Genomic DNA, 25,176 nt, shown 5'->3' on the forward strand with positions numbered 1-25,176 from the left:
CTGCTGGGAGAGAACATTCGGGTGCGGCAAAATGTTCTCTCCCAGCAGACAAACTCCCCTGGCATGTTATCTCTCTGTTTGGCCGATTTATAGTCTTTCCAGTCGCCTCCCTAGCTGCTACAGGAAACGTCTGACCGTTTTCAAAATCTATCCAGTGTTATGTATGAGCGCTTTCAAGTTGGTATCTTATTATCTGGAGTCGAGTCTAACGTTCATCCAGGTAATAAGATACAAATTTGAAAGGGCTTAAAATGGTACATACTGCTTTCTCTGCTTATCACTCAGCATTTGGAGTATGGGAGTTTAACACACGACACTACCAGTGGACTAGCCCCGCTGTATAATGATTGCACTGATGTGTGGCCCAGGGCTGTTGAAACGGAGATGGGCGCTGCCCTATGCGTCACTTGACGCGGGAAAGAACAAGTTACTTTAACTTTAACTCTTTAACCTTCATTGACGTCCTTTCATGATGTTCTTTTTCAACTTTATCATGTCCGTCACTTTTCACCAATCAGGGAGCCTCGGCTCACGTGACGACGGAGAACCCTTCCTATTGGTCGCTGACAACATCCTCGACAGCATTTTTCAAGTCAACGCCACTTCCGGTTCAAGGTTCCAACTTCCGCTGGGAGGCCCAAGATTCCCGATTTCCGTGGACTACGACCCGACGACTGACTTCGTGTACTGGTCAGATGGGTGGGACAGACATATCAAACGGGCACGAAGAGATGGGGGTGGGATGGAGACCATTGTCACAGATGGCGTCTATGGTGAGTCTTCTTACAAGATACAAGATGCGCCAAAAAGCAGTTACTCGAGGCAACTGGATATGATTTTGAAAACGTCATATTCATAATCATATCCAGTTTTCAAAATCATATCCAGTTGCTTGAGTAACTGATTTTTGGCGTATCGTATTACCTTCATCGACGTAAGATACAAGATGACTTTATTCGTTTTAGCAGTGTGTATAAGACTGAATTAAAATCGAATTTACATGTGAAAAGAATCTCAATTAGATAAAAACAGTTGCCATAAGTAAACTATTGTCGTTATAAAATGTAGGCGCAGTTACATGATATATGTACCTATAGATATATACAAACAAGTTTTTCATGTCCGACAAAATTACAAAACAGACTGTTACTTAGCATTCCAGACTTTGCCAAGGGAATGCTTTGACAAAGACTGAAGTTGTAAAGTAAAAAATGTGGGTAAGTCCAATCCATTGTGTTGGAAATGACAGTCTAAACTAGCTTCACAATGTAATGAAAGTCGCGCACGTCTTCAGCATGAGTTGGTAAATTACATTATGAAAAAATTAAACTGTTCTCCAACTCATAAATTTCACTCACCGGAATTTTCGACTGAATCACTCAGTCTTCCTCAGCTATCGGGGGGCGATATCGACTTCAGACAACCTTTGACCCTTTGCTGACGTCACACATGGGAAAAATCACGTGTCTACAGCATTTGGGTCAAATAGGTGAGGAAGACTGAGTGATTAAGTCTAAAATTCCGGTGAGAGAAATTTATGAGTTGGAGAACAGTTTACATTTTTCATAATTGCGCACCTCCTCTCCAGCCGCCTATGGCCTGGCCCTGGACCACGCGGGAGGTAACGTGTACTGGACCGACTCGATAGCCAGTACGGTCTCGGTAGCCCGGATGGACGGAACGTTCGCTAGGTCACTTCTGACGTCACCGGCGGTCGGGAGTCCAGCAGGTCTGGTCTTGGACCCAAGAAACGGGTAACTTACCATTGATTGTAAAAAAAATCATGAGCACTCTTTACGTATATTCCTGATATGAACGGCCCTGCACGGCCTGAGGTAAACGGTAGCTTGTTTTGGGGCTCTTTCAAAAGCTTTAAGTATGAAATGATGATGAAAGTGTACTAAGAAATGGCAGTAAATGTCAATATCAAAGAGATTTTCTCTTTCAGAATATGTTTTTTTTTGTTTTGCAGCCCTGAAAGAGCCATTTTTAAGATATTCTGACTTTCTCAAAATTTCCATTTTAAAGATACATGTACTGGACAGACTGGGGAATTGATGCTAGAATAGACCGTGCTGCGATGGACGGCAGTAACCAGACAACCATCATCAGCAACCTGACGGATCCAAACATGATCACTATAGATTACAAAGGTGAGCCTACAAAGTTTAAGACCTTTAGGAATTTTTCTATCGTACAGTGCGTCTAGTCTCCATTAGACTCCTTTACAGGCTAAATAAATACATGTTGTCAAAAGCGGCATACCCTTGATGCCCACGGTTGATTGATTGATTGATTGATTGATTGATTGATAAGTTAGCTGACCATAGAATGAGGCAAAGCAGTCCTACTATGGCCGGCTAACTCCTTTGGCCAATTTACCAATTATATCCCTTTATATGCCGATTTAGACTATTATTCAGCCTGCAAAGGAGTCTGGTGGAGACATCTTCTGTGTACAATATACATGCAAAGAAACAAAAAAGTAAAACTTCTTTTTGTTTCTTTGTATGTACATTTTCAATACACATTTGGATAATCATAGCGACTCTTGAGCTCGTCCTGACTGACATGAATGATTTGTTTCTTCGTCCGATCCAGAGAACCGGCTGTATTACAGTGATGGGTACGCCTACAGCCTCTACAGTTCAGACCTGCTCGGTAACGACATTCGCCGACTGTTCTACGAAGACGGGAATTATCTCTTTGGGATTGGCATTGATGACGACAACATCTACTGGACGTCTTGGACAAATGACCAAATCCTGATGTGAGGAACCCAATGTTGTTGTAGATAGATTCTTCTCCTCTGACAACTGTATGTCTGCAACCATTTTAGCTTTAGTACACGCTCTCGGCTTGCTTTTCTGCCAAAAAGACTGAACCCGCACACATATTCTATCCTTCTTGTGACGACGTCGCCGTAAGAACCTCAAGTATTGGGTGGGTCCTCTGCTGATTGGCTGACCCCATACCCCATTGGCTCAGGTTTGGCCAATCAGCTCGCCTGTTAAAAATCTGGGAAATATTTAAACTACAGACCAATATGTGTTGATTCTGTCTTTTTGGTAGCGACCAAGAGAGCGTACTAAAAATCTAACAAGGCTGGCAGCCAGGCTTATTTCTTAGCAGATTAGGTGCATTTTGTTGTCTGTGTAGATGAATAGTTTCTTACCTTACATCCTTCTCCATCGTTGCCGACTATTCCACTGGCAGTAACTATATGCGAGTTTGTTACAGAATTCTAGAAACAATACGATGATGAGTTACTTACTCACAGGTTGCCGAGGTCGAACTTGGACCAGAATGAGACCGTCCTTGTTGATGGCCTGGGAACACCGAACGACATCTACGTGTCCGGGGAATCTCTTGTGGATGTCACCAATGGTAAGTATCGTCTGTTAGAAATGCTCATCAATATACTAGTATCTCTTTGTTGAGATATTATTTAAGATATCTGTTACTTCCAGGTAATGATTTAGAAGTATTGTTTTGGGTAGGTGTGTCCGTGTGTTTGTGTGTGTGCTTGACCGGACAGAGTAGGTTGGCAGCACATGGGTGGGAGAAGATTGACTGGCAGCATAACAAAAAGTCAAAAGGTCACAGGTATGTGAAAAAGTGGTGAACTTAATGGTCCCAGCATCTGCCCAGGTAGGACCCAGCAGAAAATATAGGTTGGATCATGGAGATAACTCCATGGTCGGATTGAAGGTCACTGTTTCAGAAAAATTCCCGATTAAAATACATGTACATCTATATGTTAGCGGGCAAAGCCTCCGATGGGGCATACAATCTTCTCAGTTGTTCCAATGTCAATAAATTCACAAAAGCCCAAAATATTTATCTGAAGTCTGAAAGTTGCCAGTTCTTGTTGTGACATGTTCTATTGAGAAAATGCAATCAACTGTTGATGTGTATTACCAGGGTGTTCTCAGTCGAACGGAGGGTGTCAGGATCTGTGCCTGGCGCGTCCCGGTGGACGGACCTGCGCCTGCCGAGCTTTGTGGGAACTGCACCAAGATGAAATGAACTGTCTTCCACCAGGTAACACGAAAAATGAGAAAATTTTAATTCTTCCTTATTTCAGTATAATAATGTCAATTTCTTTGTTATTCATGTCATGTTCAGGTCGTCCTCACATTAGGACGACCTGAACTGAACCTATTGTTACAAAGGAAAATAGACCTCAACCGTTATCTGTGTGTAATACATCTGTACTGTTATGTAAAGAAAAGACATGGGAACGTCAAACTCTTTGCAATTCATCTTGCAGCACTTCTTACGTCTTAATCCTTTCTTCTCATTATTTGCATTACAGGTCTAGTCATTGTTACACTTTTTACACATTTCTGATGTCACGATGTTTTTTTCTGTATGTCCAGACATACTATGTCGTGAAGAAGTAAAAGCCATACATTCTTTCCTAGAACTATCGCAGAGTGGAAGTACCGTATGGGCATTGTCACTAGATAGCTTTAAACAAAGTCTAGAGTTAGCGTGCCTGCGAAGCTGGTGTGTTACGCCGAAAGGCGGTTATACCGGCTATACAGATACAGAAGCTGGTGTGTTACGCCGAAAGGTGGTTATACCGGCTATACAGATACAGATATACAAATTTGACCCTTACCACAGATCTTGTGTCTCCGAGCTACCTCTGGCTGGACCACAGTTACAGAACAGGCGTGACGTCAGTGAAGATGATTCCCGGAAACGGCAGCGTCATCCGGGAGTTAGACGACCAAGGTCGCAATCTTCCCGTCACCGTGCTCTTCAGTTCTGCTGAACCCTCCAGGATAGAGGCGATCGACTACGACTTTCAGCGCAACCTGATCTTCTGGGTGGACACCGGTCTGAGGGAAATACACACGGTACGATACCTCGACGTAGACCTGTATTGTTCCGTAGTACGTAATATAACTATCATTCAAAAGAATCTTTACAAGATACACGTTTGTATTGTTTCATTGTATATAATGGATTTACATTTCAAAAGCGGTAGTCTTCACAACGTGTAAGTTTGTATTGTTTCTAAGTACGCGCCAAGTACATAGATTTCAGAATTCCCGGAAGTTATAGTATTCAGTCCTCGGCCTCCTGAAGTCCCCCATGTCCAGAATTCATGCATGCTCTAATAATGGCTATTTCCTGTGTCTCACCTTTTGACCGCTTGCCATTCTATCTGTAAATCATGAACTTATTGACTGAAGAATTTTGTATATGTTGTTCACTGTCAGGTTGATACACAAGACAGCAAGATCCAGTCCTTCACCACTCTGTTTGAGGGCATCTCGTCCGGAGTGGAGGGCTTGGCGGTCGACTGGTTAAACCAGAACCTGTACTACACTGACCCGTACTTCAACTGGATCGGCGTGGTCAGCTACAAGTACATACCGGCACGGCACCACGTCATCGTCCACGAAGGCCTGTCGAGACCCCGCGGCATTGCCGTTCATCCGCAGAGAGGGTATGTAGCTGGACATTTTTGATACCACTAGACGTGAAAAGAAAATGTGTCCCCAAGATTTAATGAAAACAATACAAGATAGGCAGTAGGGTGGACAGTCAAGTGGTTAGTGTCTCTGGACTACGAATCGCGGCTGTTGTCGCACACCTGGCTTGCAAGGTACTTGAAAGGGCAGGCTATTCAATGTGCTCTTCGAAAGGTTCTTCGATGTACTCTTTGAGAAGCTATAAGAGCCAGTGAGCTCCTTTGTAGATACAATGAACATGTAAATGCCTGATCGCCTCCTGCACAGACTACCCCATCGATATGGACACATACGCTGTATTATTACTTTATTATACATGTATACATATTATACATGTATACATACATTAAAACTTTGTCCAGCGACCAGTGCTATAATTGATAAGTCGACCATCGGCTTTTTTGTGCTTACGCGATCAGGATAAAGTTTGTACCCTCTGCATGGGGCTTTTGAAATTAGTTTTGAATGACAACGTAATATTGTTTTATGTTTCACTAACTAGGTACCTATTCTGGAGCGAAAGGAGTACCTCCACAATAGAGCGGTCTGCGTTGTCAGGACAGCAGCGGACCAAAATCGTGATAGTAGACATCCAGTTCCCCAGTGGCCTCGTCATTAATGGCGACAGGTGGGAATCTTTAACTTCAAAGCCATCATTACACAATCCGTGATGTTGTTCCTGGTGTCACTGACGAAAGGTAGCGGATGCTACCTGAAAGGTCTGACCGTTTCCAAGATCATAACCGATTTCTTGAGTAACTGTTTTTTGGCGTATCTTACTACCTATTTATTTATTTTTATTTATTTATCTTAACAACGTATGGGTAGTCTCTTCAGCCCCGCAGGGCTGATTTCCAAGAGAGCCCATAATAAATAAACAAGAATATAATGCAAACAATGATACAGAAAAGATAATATAACATAAATTAAATCAACATAAATTAAGCACAACAGTCGGTCGATGGTCTTTGGAGGGCCAGAGGTCAAATTCCGAGTAACTTAGGAAATGATACAAAAATAGTAGTAATAATTGAAAATAAGAATGATGAATCATATAAAAAATCAAACAAATCAATAAACATAGTTAAATCAAGGTTGTCGAGATCGTCATTGGGTAGTCAGGTGTCAGATGGGTTCAGATCTTAGTCTGTCTTTAAAGGCTTTAAGTGTGAGTGCTTGTTTTACGTTACATTTTAGTGAGTTGTATGTTACTGCTGCCCTGTACGCAAAGGTACGTTGTCCTGCTTTTGAAGTGTAGTTGGGTCTGTGCAGGAGATGTGATTGTCTAGTGTGGTAGTTGTGGATTTGATTATTATAATTGAACGTGTTCAGTAGATAGCTCGGGGCTAATCCATGGAGACATTTGTACACCATAACACAAACGTGGCGTGTTCTTCGTTCCTGCAGTTGACTCCATCCAAGTGCTTGGTGCAGTTCCCCCACATTCGATCTCGATTCACGTCTGAGAATGATTCGTGCAGCCCGGTTCTGTAGAATCTGTAGTCGTTGCTTGTTGGTTGTGCTACAGTTGTCCCAGACCACATCACAGTATTCAAGTAGCGGTAAAGCAAAGGTTTTGTACAACATATTGGATGTGTAATCTTCACCAATGCATCCAAGATGTTGTTTTATGGAGAGAAATGGTTTGTGGATCTTACAATTGATAAGACTACTATGAATAGTTTGTTATAATTAAACTTCAATCCGTTTAAGTCATCAAGATTATTTCTGTATCTGTATAGCCAACACAAGCACCCTTCGGTGAGAATGCCCCTTGCTGGTAGGCAGTTCAACTCTATGACAGCTTTAGGAAAATGCGTTTTTGAACAATGAAAAATGAATCTTTGGTTGAAACCTCCGTTTTAAACAGCCATTTACTATTACTTCGAGGAATGTCTGAAGACGTTATTACTGTAACTTTAATTCTATTTGTGATTTTACAGGCTGTTTTGGGCAGACACGTTCCGTGACCGAATCGAATCATGTGATCTAAACGGTGACAACAGGGAGGTGTTCTTTACATATTTTGGGACACATTTCTACGACATCACAACTGATGGGGTAAGGATATCGCAGTGATTTCATGATTATCTTAATTAACAAGGAAAACTAAGTTCCTGCCAAGTCAAAGTACTTGTATCATAATTAAAAAAACGAGATCGGAGATTTTAGACTTCAGGGAAGTATCGAAGGGGCCCCTTATGCTGTCATCGGCTTCCTGAATTTTTCTTGGCTCCAGGCCAGAGTCATCTTCCTTGTCTGAAATCATGACTGTCATTCTGGCTGTCAATCTTCCCCACCCAAGTGCTGTCAACCGATTCAATCCAGACAAACATACAAAGTCATTGCTCAGCCACCCAAAATAGGCTACTGATTTCTGGAAATGACAGATTGTTTTATAACCACAAATCACTTCAGTATGCTAAAGATTAAAAAGATATAAACTGACTAATCTCCAAGCAGATTCTGTGGGGTGATGGGAGTCTATAGTATATTGGTTGTCTATATTGGATCAAGGCGGTCAATATAGACTACCCATGCCCCACAGAATCTGCTTGGAGATAAGAAACTGATGGACACTTTTCTTGCATACACCATGTGCAGGTGAGCATCGCGGCGACTGACTGGGCGGATGACTCCATCAACTTCCTGTACGGAGGTGAAACGAGCGGTAGTTTCTTACACTATGGCGACGGAACCGTGTATGGGGTGGAATACTTCGACCAAAGTCGCCAGCCACCAGGCCAAAGTAGGTTTCATTTAAACATACATAGACTGTATGCGATGAACGTGTGATGATTATGGTATGTTAGTCACCCACGACGTCCTTGCTATGAAACGTTGTGACCATAGCATGACAAGAAAATGACGTATCAAAACCTCACGTTTTACTGGAGTACCAAGAAAAGCCACCAGGGGCTCTAAAATCCAATCGTACCATTGATAGGCCATGACCTAGCCACGTACCATATTTCATGACAAACCATTTGTAGCTTCTCGAGTTCTGGTGCTAAAGCACAAACATCCAAACAAACAAACATCCTAAACAAACAAATATAGTACCAAAAATATGACCTTCTAGCCGAAGGTAGAAATACACCTAGTAGACTTACCTAGTCTCTAGACCGACCAGGTCGTGGGGGAGACAAGGCAGAGACTTCCTTTGTGCTGCAGATGTCAGTAACCAGATTCTTTATTGACTCAGTACAGGACAGGGACTTTGGTATGGCCTACTACCACTAAGATCCAACAAAATTCAACACATGTAAAATGTGTAATCTGTGCCTTATTTCCGTTGTCCAGCGGAGTGCCAGGTGGACAATGGTGGATGCAACCATACCTGCGTGGGGGACCCAGACGGACACAGGTGTTTGTGTTTATTGAATTTTCACCTGGCCGAGGACAACCATACCTGCATCGCAAGTAAGAACATTTTGTATTTCGTTTTCAAGTAAGACCATTTTGTGTGTCGTTTGAAGATGCGAAATACGACGTGGACTAGACATTTCTTGTGGCAGACAATCTTTAAAGCTCTAGAACACAGATGTAAATGGTAAGAACTGTATTAAAGCAATAAACCTCCTATATAAGTCTTAAGACGACTTAATTGTATTTTTTACACAGACGAACATCAGTTCTCGAAGGCCGTCTTCGTCGGAAGCGATTCTGGTATTCTTCAGTTGCCGCACAACTTCCTTGATCTGCCTGAAGCCGGCGACTGGACAGGCTCCTACATCGTGCGAGGAACCAAAGCCTTCGCTATGGACTTCGATTACGCAGGTGTGTCTTTTTAACGCCACTCTGTGATAAATGGATGATGGAATGAAAAGCTAACTGAAAAACGTTCTCTTAAGCAAACGATTATCACCGTCTTCATAGGTTATCTAAATCACTTCCGTCATACGTCAGTCTTTCTGAAACATGTCGTCAGGGGAGTGTGTAAGGCACCTTAGGAAGTCGATACCGCCCACCGTCCCGGTTGACGGGCTATGTCGATGAACGTTAGACATCCAGGTATTACGATACGCCAAGAAGCAGTTACTCAAGCAACTGGATATGATTTTGGAAAATCATATCCAGAATCATATCCAGTTGCTTTTTTGGCGGATTGGCTGTCTACATTAATGTTGTACATTATACCCCTCAGAGTTATGCTGTGTCCATAATAATCAGTGTGCAGATGTGTTCCTGACACCACCATGTAGTATTCATCTAACTCCTCGACGATTTGCGTTCCCACAGGGAAGATGCTGTTCTACACACAACAGCAGAACGACGGAACACAGACCATAGAGAGGTTCCTATTCATCGGCGAAGGCAGTTCAATGACGGTTTTCCAAAATGGACAGGGGATAGAAGGTAAAGTTATTTCGTTATCCTAAACTCAAGTCTCCTATTCCGATGGCCTTTCTTTTTAGGAGAGCAAACGTAAAGCAGCGTCTATGCTTTCAAATACATTACAGACAATGTACAGACGTTAGTTATTATTTCTCGAGTCTCATTTTGGTATCAGAGGTTGACCAACGGAAAGGTCGCTAGGTCCTGAAAATATAATCAATCCATCCATCAATCCATCAATCAATCAATCCATCAATTGATCCACTGGTGTCATCTCAGGAACTAATTAATGGTCCCTAGGGCCCCAAGAGCTTTAGTCATGCATAACACTTTGTCATTTCATTCTTTGTATAAAAGGCATTGCCGTTGACTGGGTGGCCTCCAACCTGTACTGGACCGAGCGCCAACTCGGAAGGATCCACGTGTCCAAACTGGACGGATCGCTGAGGAAGGTTCTGATGTCCGGCCTGGGCCAGCCAAGTTCCATCACAGTGCATCCAGAACAATCGTAAGTGCCATGCAGAAAGTGTAAAACTCCAAACGAATAAATTATTACAAAAAAATTAGAGATTTCCGAAAGGTAGATATAGTTTGCGTTAACGAATTACATAATAGAATGCTGCATGCATTATTGCTCACAATTGTAAGACGAACCTTATTCTGCTATTACACCATGGCTTGTGTTTCATATATTTCTGCTGACAACATCCTTGAACCCAAGGCAAACTGCCTCAAAACCCTGTCAATGAATTGAAATTCCTATTTCCACCAACTCATTTTGGAATCCTGACAAATAAACCGAGCATAAAATGCATATGGTTCCACCCAAAACATTACTTTTTCATCCCAGTACTACTAAAGATATGCTCTGCTAGCTTGCTACTGCTTCCATGATTTTACCACTATTTTTTTCGTATAGGTACGTGTTCTGGACAGAGGTTGGTGCGAACCCCAAGATTTCCCGGGCCTCTCCAGACGGTAGCAACAAAATGGTGCTCGTCTCCTCCCAAACAAATGACCTGACTGGGAGTCCCACTGCTTTGGCCATTGATTACAACGAAGAAAGGTACGCCTTCTTGTAGATTTATAGCTTCCATGTTTAGCATATGTACATGTCTGCAGAGGATGACTCCAATACCTTGGTAACACAGTGATGATACATTGCAGGTTATACTGGGTGACAACAAACCCAGGAAGTGTGGAGTCCTGTAACTTTGACGGTTGGTACGCGAGGACCTTACGGTCAGCGGACAATGCGGAACTTTTTGGCGTTGCCTTCTATAAGGTAAGGCATTCCGTCTGTTTTTCTACCTCGACTTTCATCTCTGTTCTACTAGCGTTCTTTTGTCTTCAAGTTTTACTGTCGGTGTACTTCTACGAGTACTAATTATGCTCACAAGTAGTTAATGTTCCAAGTCATCTACATTTTCTGGCCATATCGTGGAGTACTGAAAGCTTAGAATCCCATCAGTTTGATTTACAATTTGCATTGTTTAAGCCTTTGCAACAATTATGATACTCCTCCAATATTCATAAAACTTATTTATTTTGTTCAAAAATTTATTTCTTTACAGGATTATGCTCTATGGACAGACAACAGCAACCAGACCTTGACATATGGAAGGGCATATTCCGGAGAAACCCACTACGACAGCAGGACTGTAGCATTGTCGACAGCGGCATACAACATCAAGGTTTACGATGACACAGAGCAGCTGTTACATACAAGTAAGCCACATCATCATTGCTTGGAACCTTTAAAAACGATAAGCAACACATCGTCATTAACTAATGCTATTTCTGGAGTGAGCACAACTTTTGAAACGATGAGTAAGATATATCATCATTGGTTGTCGCTGGTATTGGCACGATATGCAAAACAACAACATTGGTTGATGGTATTTATGGTGTCAGCACCACCTTTTGAAACGATAAGTAAGCATCGACATTCAATTTGTTTAATACTATTTCTGTATTAGGACAACTTTTGTAAACGATAATTAAAACAAAGGCTTTGTAGCAGTATCAAGGATACGAAAACAAAAGTTATTCTCAGAAACATTTGTTATATTTTATATTAAAAGGTGCATGTGACCAGCGGAATGGCGGATGTATGGAGTTATGTCTGCCACTGGAAAACAGTCGCGTGTGCGCCTGTGGAGAAGGGCGCTACCTCCAGGCGGACGCTGTGAGCTGTTCTCACGTCAGACCTACCAACATGCCAACCACCCCATCGCCAACAGGTACACATGGGGATCCTTGATTTACGCAGTACCTTTGTTAATGAGATAAAGTTATAGAACAGAAGTATGCACACCTAACAAAGGATGACAGGTTCTTACATTTAATTTCTTCATTTAACCAAGATGTAAATGTCTCAAGAAGAGAGAAGAAACGTGTAAAACATAAAAAAAGATAAAGAACATAGCATAGTTTCCCTATCATAGTACTTATATGTAGCCTACTAACTGCATTTAGCTCCGGTGGGGTATGAATATGCAATAAACTCCATTGTAATTTAATCAAAACAGACTGTATGAAAAGCTATCTTGTTATCTTAAGTCATCAAAAATACCTAACTAAGATGTTAAGTTTCATTTTATACCTTTTCTCTTTGCATTTGTTCTGTTGCAGTTCGGACCTCAAGCGAAGACTTCCTACTGGTAGCCGATCATGATACAGGCTACATCACCGAGGTCAACGTCACTTCCGGTTCAAACGTCACACTTCCGCTACATTCCCTCGCTCCCCTTGCCCTCGACTACGATGTACAAACAGACTTTGTCTACTGGTCTGACTGGGTTGACGAGACAATCTATCGGGCTAAAAGAGATGGCTCTGGGTTTGAGGCGATTGTTGACAACACCCAAGTCAGTAAGTATGATATGCCTGTCTTAGGCGAAATTCCTCTGCTCACCCTATACTTAGATGTGTTTGATGCACAATATGCTAGTGTGAAAGTCTAAATGTAAATGCATACTGACAAGCTACTACAGTGAAATATCTGCTGTAGAAATGTTAACCTTTTTCAAATGTTTACAGTCTGTAACTGTCCAGTGTTTTATGCGTTACTAGGTGTATATGGAATAAACGGACTAGCTCTGGACTACGCTGGACAGAACATCTACTGGACAGATTACTGGACAGAAATTATCGGCGTGGCAAGAATGGACGGACGTCATGCTCAAGCTATCGTGTCTGAAAACCTGAATTGGCCGGGTGATATCGTCTTGGATCCAACAGAAGGGTTCGTACCACAGCCTAATAAAGACTGTCAGTAGTAACTTAATTGCACAGCAATGTACAGGTATTGCATCTACTGGTACAAAACTACAATTTCCCACAAGGCAAACGTACCTGATACAAGAGTGTGTGGCTAGTATGGGATGGAAATAATCTTTTAGAACAATTGGAAGAATTTTTAAGGTCTATGCATTATTTACTATAATATGAGAAGTATATACAAATTTTCTCCTTCGCTTATCTTCATCTTAATATGCATCTTACGTATTTCAAGGATAAACCACACTTTTTGATGTACCCCTTCTTTCCTTTTCAACAGTTACATGTACTGGACGGATGAGAGCTTTTGGACACCGAGGATTGAGCGGGCAGCCATGGACGGTAGCGATAGGACAGTGATCGTCGATACCGATCTAGATAGTCCAGTCGGGATCACCATAGATCTGATTGGTACGTTTCATCATTTGTTGTTATGACGAAAATTGATTGGTATTTGTATTTGATAATCTGTTTAATCTGTTTTGCATTTAAAAATTGGTCAGTACAAAATTCATGCCTGTAATATTACCTTCAACGTAAATTCAGCCATTTTGTAAAGGCATCTGCAAACTTGGATTAAAGTGTAGATACTAGTACCTTATTTTGGGATAGAGGTACAAAAATCCATGACAAGTTTGTTAATGTAATGAAAATGTATTTTCTCCACAGAACGCCGCCTATATTGGTGTGACTCCTGGCTGTACAACATACAGAGCTCTGATCTGGATGGCAACAACCGGCAAACTCTGCTGTCCCGTTCCTACGGTCGGTTTTATGGTCTTAGCTTGAATGCCCATGAGCTATTCTGGACAAGCTCATCCGACAGTTATATAGGAGCGTAAGTACCTTTGATATGCATTTTTTAAAAGTTTTTTTTGCTATGACTAAAATCGCGTGCACCATGTTTCTTCAAAGAGCGAGCAATGTTGATAGGTTTATCAACACTGAGAAATTTATATGCTCCTACTCACGATCACGGCTACTGTCAAATTATAAAAAAAATATCAAGAAATTAACATTTTAACATTTTACTTTATGACTGTGTAACAAAGCATTTGATATGTTATATGTGTAAATATAAATCATATCTATACTCACATTGTTTCTGTTAATGATTAACACTCACTGACTCACTGACTCACTCACTCACTCACTCACTCACTCACTCACTCACTCTCTCCCATAGCTTAGTCAGTCAGTAAGGCAGCGTGATGTTTGGCAAAGAATTTCAACTGCTGACGTTCTTAACTGCTGTCTGGCCATCTGGGTGAAATGATTACTGACGAAAAAGTTTTTCTTTCCGATTCTAGGAATTCCAAATCGGAATCCGACCAGACGACGAGTCGCGTGGTGGCGGATGGTTTCTCCAGTCTGCGCGGCATCGCCATGTACAGTCCTGACACGGCGACAGATGTTTCCAATGGTAAGGGTCTTCAACACGTGATATGTGCGTACCTTGCTTTAGCCTGGGTTCCATCCTGGTTAGTTTACGTCCGCTCCCACAGTCGCTACCACCAACCGTAGCGACTGTGGGAGCGGACGTAAACTAACCAGGATGGAACCCAGGCTAACTTTGCTTGGCAAGAAAGAGATAAAACATAAAAGAAAGAACGAAAACCTATCCAGAATTTAATTTGGAATGATAGAATATGGTATGCCTGAGCTGAATTAATTTAGGAGTGCAGACACATGCAAGTGTGTTTATCTGTACAGTTGTGTCTAACCTTGATCAAATCCGTTTTTAAAATTTGATATGCGAAGGTATTCTTGTTATAATGTGAGAATTAAACAAGTCACTTGTACCCTACCCGTAGCCTGTTCAGTGTCGAACGGTGGCTGTCAGGACATCTGTCTGGCCCGTCCTGGAGGGAGAACCTGTGCCTGCAGAGCTTACTTCCATCTTCAGAGTGACAACGCTACCTGTGCTCCTCCCGGTGAGTATGAGCATCGACGGTCATACAGTCTTTCATGATCTAATCACATGTAAATTATATCCATGCAAATAAGATACAAAGTACAATGCTACCATTTACAAAGCAAATGCATGATGTTTACTTTCACCTGGTCTGGCTTTAGTCTAGCCTGACAAACTACTGGTCTGTTTATTCTTACTCAAACGCCTTCATACATGATAAATGGAGACCAGCTATTCATGATCAACTCTGCCCTGCTACAAAATATAACCAACACCACAGGGTGTCTGCTACAGCACCAGTTACCATGGTGACAGTCGTCTGATCTGACCAGGTCATTGACTTTAATTGTTTTGAACGTAAGAAGAGGAAGATGCATGTCACTACGAACTGTTCATCCATCCCACAGAGTTGACCATTGATTATCCTTCTCTTTTTATATGTAGAGATAAAGTCCCCAAGCTTTCTTTGGATAAACGAGGTGGACGATAAAACGTTACTCACTGCGCTGGAAGCAAACAGCAGTATCGTCAGATCTCCAGATTTCCAGTCTCTGCCTCTCACCACTGTCATGTCGGCCAGGCCACCTTCCGTCATTGTCTCCCTCGACTACGACATTCGTCAAGGCCTCATCTTCTGGATTGACATTGGAATGAAGGAGATACAGCAGGTACATGATTATTATCGAAACGTGCATGGTCTAAGGTAGTGATAATCTTTTTTAATTTGATGTAAACATTTCGAGTAGTTTTGGTAGTGTGTAGTGTTTGTAGTAATCATAGTAAAATGCGCGATGAAGGCGACAATGGTCTCTGTGTAACCCTTGTGTTGGAATAAAGTTCAACATTTTACTTTGATTTTTGACGGCCTGCAGATTTCGTCGACAATTTGTAGCCTGTGTGCAATGGCCACGTCTTCGTGCTTAATTTAATCTAGAACAGTGCCTGGGAAAATCGAGTAGTGCGTTCTTGGTTACGCGGAGACTATTCATCCCTATAACCCATGCAGTCATACAACTAGGTAGGCATGGAAACAATAATATGCATAGGCTCAAGGTGAATTTATAATGTCCCATGTCTCACCGTTAGTTCATTGCATACACTCTTAGGTTGATGTTAGGACAGGAATGGTAACAACATTGCTGACCGCAATCTCGGCTGGAGCAGAAGCTCTCGCCACGGATTGGATCAACCAAAATCTGTACTACACAGACTTCAACTACAACAGGATCACAATGGTATCATATGACCTGGGTAGCAGTACTGGCAACAGCCACATCATCGCTGAAACTGGTCTGGACAAACCGAGAGGCATCGCCGTGGACCCATCATCAGGGTACGTTTTACGAAAACGTTTTTACAGAGTGTGATTCAAGGATTTAGTATATGTATCCCCAGGACATATCGACATATTCCCATCCTATAGTTACTTCGTCACGATGATATTTAAAGCAACTAGCAGTAATTTTACTTGCAGCATCTAGTTGGCTTTCTGTCAATGAAAGTAGTATTCATTGATGCAATATAGCTTAAATCTGATGAGTTGGTTCTAATCGCTTTCGAATACCTTAACTCGTAGGTTCGTGTTTTGGAGTGACTGGGGACAGTCGCCCAAAATTGAGAGATCCACGTTGTCGGGAGAAGATCGCATGGTGATCGTGGACTCTGATCTTGGAAGACCAAGCGGTCTGGTGATTGACTACGCCACCAACAGGTTAGTCTAACGTTGGTATAGAAGAATGGCACTATGGCTAGATATAAGTCCTAGTACGCTCTTATGTAGTAGTATTATTCTTACAGCGAAATACTTTTCTACTCTTTGGCTATAACATTTTGTTGTTATGTACTTGATTTGATCAGCACTTATCATTATTTTAGAATATTTATTTGCAGGTACAAGTGATGTAATTTGATTTGGTCCAGTGATACCATTGAATATAATTATATACCATCCTTAACAAAATGCATGCATCCCTTTAATGTTAAAACCAACTTTGTGTTGTTAATTTCTAAGGTTGTATTTTGCGGACACCGGGCGTGACACCATAGACTCGTGTGACTTCGACGGCGGCAATCGGCAACAGTTTTGCTCTCTACCGGGGACACATTTCTACGACATCACATTTGACGGTGTAAGTAAAGCTAGCTCAATGCCGAGGACTTATGCTACCCCTTATTGTTCCATACATGCTTTTATTATCCCTTGTTATTCTGTATGGTTCCATACATGCTTTTATTATCCCTTATTATCTCTCATTGTTCCATACATGTTTATTCCTTTGACTTGGAGCAATGTTTCTCATGTTTCTAAATGTAGGTTGATATCTTTGAGGAATAAACTTCCTGTAGGCAGGAAGACAGTGAATTTCAGCATTGTCTAGCTCTGATTAAAGAAAGAAAGAATGAGAAAACATTCACTCCAAAAGTTTTTTTTTCAAGTAGGTTGGATAAGCTCGTGCCAGTAACGTCCTTGATTCATGCTTCAATGATTTAACAAATATGTACTTGTGCATTTCTCTCATTCAGGAGGAGATCGTGGCGTCTGACTGGTCAGACACCACCATTAACTTCATCCACGACTCACGACCCCTCACGTTCATCAGACCCAGAGGCCAAAACATCATGACAGTAGAGTTCTTTCACGAGAGCAGGCAACCTCAAAGTCAATGTAGGTTTCCTGACAATTGTGGTGAACATGAACAGTCGGAATAAAATTGACGTTCTGTAGATTTAGATTGCATTTGTCCTGAAACGTGCTTTTTCCAGGCCAGGACCATGGTCAGGTACCATTCTGGATAGTCCATGCGTATCCAAAATCGTGCCTGGGGCAAGTCTGCGTTTTTGGATATGCTGACACTATCCAGAACCATGCCTGAGCCTAACCTTAATCCACTCAGGGACATAACTACATATGAATTGTGCTGGATAAGATAGTGTCTAAGTTTATATTCACATTTGGTAATAGTGTCATTTTGCTATATATCCTGTAGTAATGTGATCCAAGGGCTATTTCGATATTAGGAAGATCCAACAATGTGTTACTAAGAGTCTCTTTTGCTTTTTTTGCAACAAGCCGACTGTCAGGTGAACAATGGTGGCTGTCAGCACACCTGTGTTGGGGATCAAAGTGGACACAAGTGTCTCTGTCTAACTGACTACAGCCTTGCGCAGGATCAACAAACATGTGTGAAAAGTAAGTCCTGAATGCTACATTTTACTGCTTATGCTAACAGAAAATTGATAAGGAAATACCCCCTGTGATATTCTGCCTTCTCCCTGAGATGTATTGTAAAAGTAGACCTTTGTTACAAAAAAGCTTGAGTTACTAACATAAGTGACTTTTTTAATGTTTAGTATCATAAAAACCACTAGCAATCGTGATAAGACATCTAACACAGCATCGCCCCAAACAAATCCATTCACTTGTGTTTACTAACAAACATGAGCCCCAAAACAGCTTATGAATCAGTAATAACTCTCCCCAGATGACCACCTGTTCACCAAGGCTCTGCTTGTGTCCACGGATGAGGGCATACTGCAGTTCCCGCACAACCTAGCGGATCTGCCTGGAACTGCAGACTCCAAACCGACTGTCTTGGTGAGGGGAGGGAAGACTGTTGCAATGGATTTCAATTACAACGGTGGGTGTTTATTGCGTGGAGAGTTTTGCAAGCAAACGTAATATTTGACAAAGGACTGTATGCCATTGTGGATGAGTAGGATAGATGTGGCCCTAAATCTTCCTGTTGACTCCGGCCCAGCTGATCTTGCTGCTGACTCTGAGCCAGCTAATCTTCATGCTGACTCTGAGCCAGCTAATCTTCCTGCTGACTCTGAGCCAGCTAATGTTCCTGCTGACTCTGAGCCAGCTCCGTCCTACTGACTCCGAGCCAGCTAATCTTCTTGCTGACTCTGAGCCAGCTAATCTTCCTGCTGACTCCGAGCCAGCTAATGTTCCTGCTGACTCTGAGCCAGCTAATCTTTCTGCTGACTCTGAGCCAGCTAATGTTCCTGCTGACTCCGAGCCAGCTAATCTTCCTGCTGACTCCAAGCCAGCTAATCGTCCTGCTGACTCTGAGCCAGCTAATGTTCCTGCTGACCCTGAGCCAGCTAATCTTCCTGCTGACTCTGAGCCAGCTAATCTTCCTGCTGACTCCGAGCCAGCTAATCGTCCTGCTGACTCCAAGACAGCTAATCTTCCTGCTGTCTCTGAGCCAGCTAATATGCCTGCTAACTCCGAGTCAGCTAATCGTCCCGCTGACTCTGAGCCAGCTAATCATCGTGCTGACTCTGAGCCAGCTAATTATAATTATTATTATAATCTTCCTCCTGACTCTGAGCCAGCTAATCTTCCTGCTATTATGTCATGTTATATATGAGGTTTGTCGTTAATCATCATACATTTTAGTTCTTACACTCACAACATATTTCTTACGTCTTATCAGAGAAAGCAATCTACTACACGAAAGAGATGGACGATGGGACGCAGAGTATCCAGAAATACGACTTGACAACGAATTCCTCTTTGACGATTTATACAGGAGGGCAAGGAATAGAAGGTTAGACCACTTTCCCCCAATCACTACGCTGAGTATCGTTTTTTACTGTTCCTTTGTACAAATTGTTAACTGAAAATGGTGGCAGTTTCATAGTTTCAGCAGTTTCAATTTGTAAACGTTGTGTTTACAGGACTAGCGGTTGACTGGGTTGCCGCCAACATCTACTGGACGGAGAGAAATGATGGAACCATCAGTGTCGCACGGTTAGATGGGAGTTTTAGAAAGGTTCTTCTGTCGGGCCTTGTTCAACCACGTGGAGTCGCTGTACATCCGGAACAAAGGTAAGAAATACAGAATTTTGTTTGTAGGACAACCAGCATAGATGCAACGTATTATGTGATAGTGTCATCGTTCGTTTTGCTGGAAAATTATCTTATTAAGTTTTTTACATGTCTACTTGCACTTGTACTGACCTCGTACATTTCTTTCCCTCGAGTATTTCTTTTAAATTTTACCAAAATAGCTTAACTCATGCCTATCACACTTCTAGGTTGTTGTATTGGACGGAAACCGGCAGTATCTTCCGTTCTACATTAGCAGGAACCGACAAAGAAGTCATCGTGTCGTCACAATCCGATGAGTCTGTCCAGAACCCAGCTGGCATATCATTCGACCTTCTCAACAGTTGGTACGTTTACTTGAGTCATACTTAGTCTAGAAACAGACTCATTTGATACCTCTTCTGTGTTCTTTTGTTTCATTGATAAGGGTAAACTTATTGGATGGGATTATCTTACTTTCTTTTTTTACTGCCCTTAATGCCAGTCCCGGCATGTAAGGCAGCAACAAAGGTTTTTCAGTTCCCTCTGCCCTGGGCTGTTCTCTAGATGCTATTCCAAGTGTGATTGAAGCTCTTCAGCAGCTCTTTTGCAACTGTTATTGGCCAAGTGATCTTAGACTGTCCTTTTTTCTCCTTCCTCCAGGTGTCCAATGTAGTGCTGTTCCTGTTAAGTCATCTGGGTCTTTTCTCAGCACATGTTCTATGACTGACATGTTTAACAATTCTTGGTTTTGGCAGGGTATACTGGGCTGATAGTGATGCCGGGACAGTCATGGCTTCCGACCTTCGTGGCGAAGATCCCGAACTGCGCTGGACAAGCAACGGCGGAGAACTCTTCGGAATAGCCGTCTATAAGGTACAAAATGTACTAGGCCTGGCAGGACATACTAAGGAAAATCAATTTAAGGGACAAATGGTCCAAAAAGAAAACTGGCACGAAACATGTGAAGACTGGCCTGCCAATCTGAACCTGACACTTTTGTTCGATCAGGTATAACAAAAAGATAAACTGTCGCAGTTAACGATTAATTTATAATTTAAGTACATCCTAAGTTGTATTGAGAGGATGGGTTAAGAACAGAAGAACTGATACATGTCCATACAATTTGCTACTGATAACGTTAATTTTCATTTTATCATTTTCATAAAGGATTTTAATTTCTGGACGGACCGCACAAACAAGACCGTCAGTATCGGGTTGAGAAGCTCGCTAGAAAAGGTGGTCCAGCTACAGACAACTCCTCACAGTGTCCGTGTGTTCGACGGCAGTGAACAGCCACTCTCTAGAGGTATTGTATACTAGTATGCAAAGTGCGTGAAAAACAACATAGAAAGCTAACCATTTGCTGGTTAACGTTATTGATTGAATGGTTATCTAATCATTGCCAAGTGTTCGTTTTCTACTTTAGCTTTATTTATTGTAAGTAGAACAATGTACGTAGAAATGTGTGTATGAGCTTTCATCACATTTTAGAAATTTCTTAGACCTTTGACATTAGAGATATTTGGACATTTAAACAAGAGAGTGTCATTTGATGGCAATTGTTGCCATTGATCATTGTATAGCAATGCAACAATCGTCCATAGTACATCGGATAAGGTTACCCAAGGTCTCAACAACACAGAGTGGTAAAAAAAAGTAACGTTTTTTTTCGCTCAGGTCCATGCGACTTGCGGAATGGTGACTGTAATGAGTTGTGTCTACCGACAACAGCTGACGATAAAGTCTGCGCCTGCACAGAAGGGCATCTGATGCAAGCAGACAACCTGACATGTTACAACCCTGCAGCAACTGTAGCAGGTACGGAAGTTTTGGGTGGCGCCAGTTTATGCTACGTTTGTATGTTTGGGTTCTGAAATGAGTTGGCGAAGATTATTTTTAACTTATTTACCGTCAGGGTTCTGACCCGGTAGACTTCGACTCAATGATGTGGTTCGCCATGTATGTATGTATGGGTTAATAGTGCAGTCTATTATTTAATTCATAAACAAAAAACTATATCAAAGTATTTGTAGAAAACAGTTTCTTTGATTTTTTAAGTGACAACTCCTGCCGTGCAGACGACACCGGTTACACCATCTAAACCAGGTATATCCATAGTTATGTTTTAAAAACTTCTTTTTTAAAAGTGGCCAATTATGCTGGCTGCTTTCTCGCGTACGTGTTCATAATTAGTAGGGAATGTTGAATGTATTTGTGGAAAATCTGATCGATTTTCTCTTGATTTTTCAACAGCGACAACTACTACTAGGCAGACGACACCGGTTACACCATCTAAACCAGGTATGTACCTAGTTAAACGTCACAATCTTTCTTTTTTGACATGATCAATTATCCTAGCTACTTTGCGTTCATGTTTAGTAGAACATTTCGAAAGTGTTTGTGGAGCACATTATCGAATTGCTTTGATTTTTCAACAGTGACAACTCCTGTTGTGCAGACGACACCACCTATTCCACCAGGTATGTCCCTAGTTACAAGCTTATTTTCAAATGTCATCAACCATGCTGACTGCATTCTTACGTATTGTAGGAGAATGAATTATTTTTTATTGATATGCTTTTCTACTTCAACAGTAATAACTACTGCTATGCAGACGACAACAACTCGTACAACGTTCAAACCAGGTATGTATGCGCGGTGTTGTGTTCTTATCGACTCAAGAACGATTTTAAGTATCACGATATAATGGCAGTGGAAAGAATAATCCAATGACCATAATTTTATTCAGTGTTCGACTTATATGCATGACAGTGTAAGATTTACGTAACAATCTCAATACCATGTTGATTTATTCATTGTACATAGGGAATCGTACATGTCATTGATTTCTTCATGTAAATTGTAATGTTCCCAGCAATCGCCTGCACTCCTGAAACCCTCCCATCTGTCACTGATGGTGACTTCGGGCAATGCGTGGTCACAGCTAACGTCAAGACGTGTAACGTCGTCTGTAAGCCATCTTACGGACCGTCAGTCAGCAGGATCAAGTGCCTCCCAAGTGGCAACTGGGACATGGGCAAGGATTACACCTGCACAAGTGAGATTTAAAAAAAATGAATTTGTTGTAACAGTTGTATTCTTGGACATCCAACGTGTATTGAAAATAGATAACTATAAATTTAGAGATGTGAAATTTGCATGCTATTTGCAGTATCTGTCTGTTGAACTGAGGCGTATCTATTTTCATTTCCTCTTGGGCGGAAGTACTGTTTTGGGTGGCGCTAATTTTTGCTATGTTTGGGTTCCAAAATGAGAATAGGGGGGCAGGCTTTCATGGTTGACATTCTTCACCCGATATGCCCAAGATTTAGGGATGTGGTCAACAAGAATGTATGAAACATAAACCATTAAAAATTCATATCAGTAGTGGTGGATTCTGTAATGTAAATCATTAACTCAACTTTATCTACTTCCCGGAAGTTCCAAATCCCTGATTTCTTGTTCCATCTGCAGGACTAGCAACACCAGAAACAGTTTCCGTCAACGTGTCCTTCAGTTTTTCAACAGTCCCTTGTACCACATCGACCATGAATTCTCTCAGAGCAAGCCTGATCGACAACTTTCAAAGCAACGGCATCTGCCAAACGGCGGTACAGAATAACATTAGGCTGTGCGAGGACCCTAACCAGATGACAGTGTCATGCTCTTTTAGCAGCGGACGAAAGCGAAGAGCATCAGATACTGAGAGTAAAACGAACGTCCAGGCATCATTGCAAGAAGAGAATCATCCTCTAAAGAAGCGGGAAATCATGTCGTACCTCTCGCACAAAAAGGCACTGAAGAAACAAGCTAAAGAAGAGATGGCAATGCTCAAAGAAGCCAACAGAGAGAAAAGAAACGCAGAAGTTCTGCATGTGAAGAAGCAAGTCAACAATGACGAAGACGCCTTACTACAACTGGTCAAGAAAGCTGGTGGCAGGATCATGGTCAACAGGGTCAAAAGACAGACCACATACGGTGTAGACGTGGACATCGCAGTCAAGGCCATTCCAGACACGTCAGACGGAAGCCTGGAGGACAGCATCAGCAAGACTCAGCAAAACTTACAGAACGTTGTGGATGATATCGAAACGGAGGTGGCGGCTGGGAACGTGGCTGTGGAAGTGGACGGGCAAACCTACCGGGCAGATCCGGACTCGTTCACGGCGATGGCTGTGAAGTACCAATGTCCGAGTGGGACCGTGGAGATAGACGGGGGCTGTGGTGAGTTTTCTGACTCTATGATCTAAAATCATCTATTTGTTTAGGAAAGTGTTACTCAAGAAACTGAATGGACCGGGATTTGGAAAACTTTCAGACATTTCAAGTCAGTCAATCACTGGCGAAAAGCAGTGTATGCTACTTGAGACGTCTAACAGTTTTCAAAGCCTCTTCAATTGCTTGAATAACACGTTCCTTTTGTATCTCATCACCTGGCCATGGATATCTAACCTTCATCGACGCATCTATTTTTTTTTTACTCTTTCAAATATTTTGAGTGAAATATAATTGTTATTCTAAACTGATGGAAAAGAATGTATGAATAGCTTAAGTCCACATCGAAGAAAAAATATCCTCTTACTTCTTGGTTGTCCATCGCTGTCGATGAACACTTCATCATCATTGTCGATGAAGAATTCTATGATTACTTTAATGCAATAACATTTTACTTAAATCATTCAACAGGGCAAGCACCAAGTACAGGTGGGTCGAACGGCGCAGCGGTGGCGGTTGGCGTCGTCGTCACCTTGCTGCTGTTGGGCGCGATGTCGCTAGGGGGCTACATGTACTGCCGCCAGCAGCGCCGCAAGTTCGGGCCGGGACGGGACGTCCGACTGAGCGACTTGACAGCCCGGGACAATCCGGTGTACGACGCGTCTGACATCCCTCCAGCTTACACAGGTACACAGTGATTTTATTGGTTGAAATTACAACAGTACAATACACGTGGGACACAGACAGATGTTGCTGGTGTTGTGTACCATACATAGAATATCACAAACACATGCAAAAGTATAATTATATTTAGTATCATCATCATCGGTCGACCGTATTGGTCGGGGTTATACCGCCCCTTACGAGGTGACATACCCTTTCGTTAGCTTAATACAAGACGGGGTTCGCCACGCCTCCGTCCAAATTTAGTATATCTACTAGTAGATATATTTAGTATATCTACTAGTAAAGGACAGCAATAAGAACAATGGAATACATTTTAAGTACTGGTATCATACTATCAGTCCACTAGTTATATAGCTACTAGTACTTCCTATCCATACGAGTTCTAGCTGATCACCATTCATGTATATTTGTACACATCAATCATCGTACCT

General features: G+C 42.0%; 1 protein-coding gene across 1 annotated transcript in view; it reads left to right on the forward strand.

The window, feature by feature from the left end:
• The first annotated feature begins 493 nt into the window (after nucleotides 1-493).
• Nucleotides 494-25,176, forward strand: part of LOC109480900 — a 55,523-nt gene continuing 30,840 nt past the window's right edge. The window contains exons 1-44 of the mRNA XM_019783241.1: nucleotides 494-773; nucleotides 1,589-1,754; nucleotides 2,029-2,153; nucleotides 2,602-2,770; nucleotides 3,281-3,387; nucleotides 4,633-4,868; nucleotides 5,235-5,464; nucleotides 5,992-6,117; nucleotides 7,433-7,550; nucleotides 8,094-8,238; nucleotides 8,793-8,912; nucleotides 9,114-9,269; nucleotides 9,732-9,848; nucleotides 10,185-10,335; nucleotides 10,747-10,893; nucleotides 10,995-11,112; nucleotides 11,402-11,555; nucleotides 11,912-12,070; nucleotides 12,462-12,701; nucleotides 12,903-13,074; nucleotides 13,390-13,520; nucleotides 13,779-13,947; nucleotides 14,420-14,532; nucleotides 14,924-15,043; nucleotides 15,469-15,692; nucleotides 16,131-16,357; nucleotides 16,601-16,735; nucleotides 17,036-17,153; nucleotides 17,548-17,689; nucleotides 18,095-18,214; nucleotides 18,507-18,662; nucleotides 19,467-19,580; nucleotides 19,711-19,861; nucleotides 20,071-20,208; nucleotides 20,599-20,716; nucleotides 21,011-21,149; nucleotides 21,521-21,661; nucleotides 21,902-21,949; nucleotides 22,097-22,144; nucleotides 22,282-22,323; nucleotides 22,438-22,488; nucleotides 22,719-22,901; nucleotides 23,318-24,067; nucleotides 24,530-24,745. Of these exons, the coding sequence (XP_019638800.1) occupies nucleotides 494-773; nucleotides 1,589-1,754; nucleotides 2,029-2,153; nucleotides 2,602-2,770; nucleotides 3,281-3,387; nucleotides 4,633-4,868; nucleotides 5,235-5,464; nucleotides 5,992-6,117; nucleotides 7,433-7,550; nucleotides 8,094-8,238; nucleotides 8,793-8,912; nucleotides 9,114-9,269; nucleotides 9,732-9,848; nucleotides 10,185-10,335; nucleotides 10,747-10,893; nucleotides 10,995-11,112; nucleotides 11,402-11,555; nucleotides 11,912-12,070; nucleotides 12,462-12,701; nucleotides 12,903-13,074; nucleotides 13,390-13,520; nucleotides 13,779-13,947; nucleotides 14,420-14,532; nucleotides 14,924-15,043; nucleotides 15,469-15,692; nucleotides 16,131-16,357; nucleotides 16,601-16,735; nucleotides 17,036-17,153; nucleotides 17,548-17,689; nucleotides 18,095-18,214; nucleotides 18,507-18,662; nucleotides 19,467-19,580; nucleotides 19,711-19,861; nucleotides 20,071-20,208; nucleotides 20,599-20,716; nucleotides 21,011-21,149; nucleotides 21,521-21,661; nucleotides 21,902-21,949; nucleotides 22,097-22,144; nucleotides 22,282-22,323; nucleotides 22,438-22,488; nucleotides 22,719-22,901; nucleotides 23,318-24,067; nucleotides 24,530-24,745 (7,030 nt within the window). The remainder of the gene's footprint in view (nucleotides 774-1,588; nucleotides 1,755-2,028; nucleotides 2,154-2,601; nucleotides 2,771-3,280; nucleotides 3,388-4,632; nucleotides 4,869-5,234; nucleotides 5,465-5,991; nucleotides 6,118-7,432; nucleotides 7,551-8,093; nucleotides 8,239-8,792; nucleotides 8,913-9,113; nucleotides 9,270-9,731; nucleotides 9,849-10,184; nucleotides 10,336-10,746; nucleotides 10,894-10,994; nucleotides 11,113-11,401; nucleotides 11,556-11,911; nucleotides 12,071-12,461; nucleotides 12,702-12,902; nucleotides 13,075-13,389; nucleotides 13,521-13,778; nucleotides 13,948-14,419; nucleotides 14,533-14,923; nucleotides 15,044-15,468; nucleotides 15,693-16,130; nucleotides 16,358-16,600; nucleotides 16,736-17,035; nucleotides 17,154-17,547; nucleotides 17,690-18,094; nucleotides 18,215-18,506; nucleotides 18,663-19,466; nucleotides 19,581-19,710; nucleotides 19,862-20,070; nucleotides 20,209-20,598; nucleotides 20,717-21,010; nucleotides 21,150-21,520; nucleotides 21,662-21,901; nucleotides 21,950-22,096; nucleotides 22,145-22,281; nucleotides 22,324-22,437; nucleotides 22,489-22,718; nucleotides 22,902-23,317; nucleotides 24,068-24,529; nucleotides 24,746-25,176) is intronic.

The sequence above is a fragment of the Branchiostoma belcheri genome, unplaced genomic scaffold (assembly GCF_001625305.1).
Source record: "Branchiostoma belcheri isolate BF01 breed outbred unplaced genomic scaffold, Haploidv18h27 scaffold109, whole genome shotgun sequence".
NCBI classification, from domain to species: Eukaryota; Metazoa; Chordata; class Leptocardii; order Amphioxiformes; family Branchiostomatidae; genus Branchiostoma; species Branchiostoma belcheri.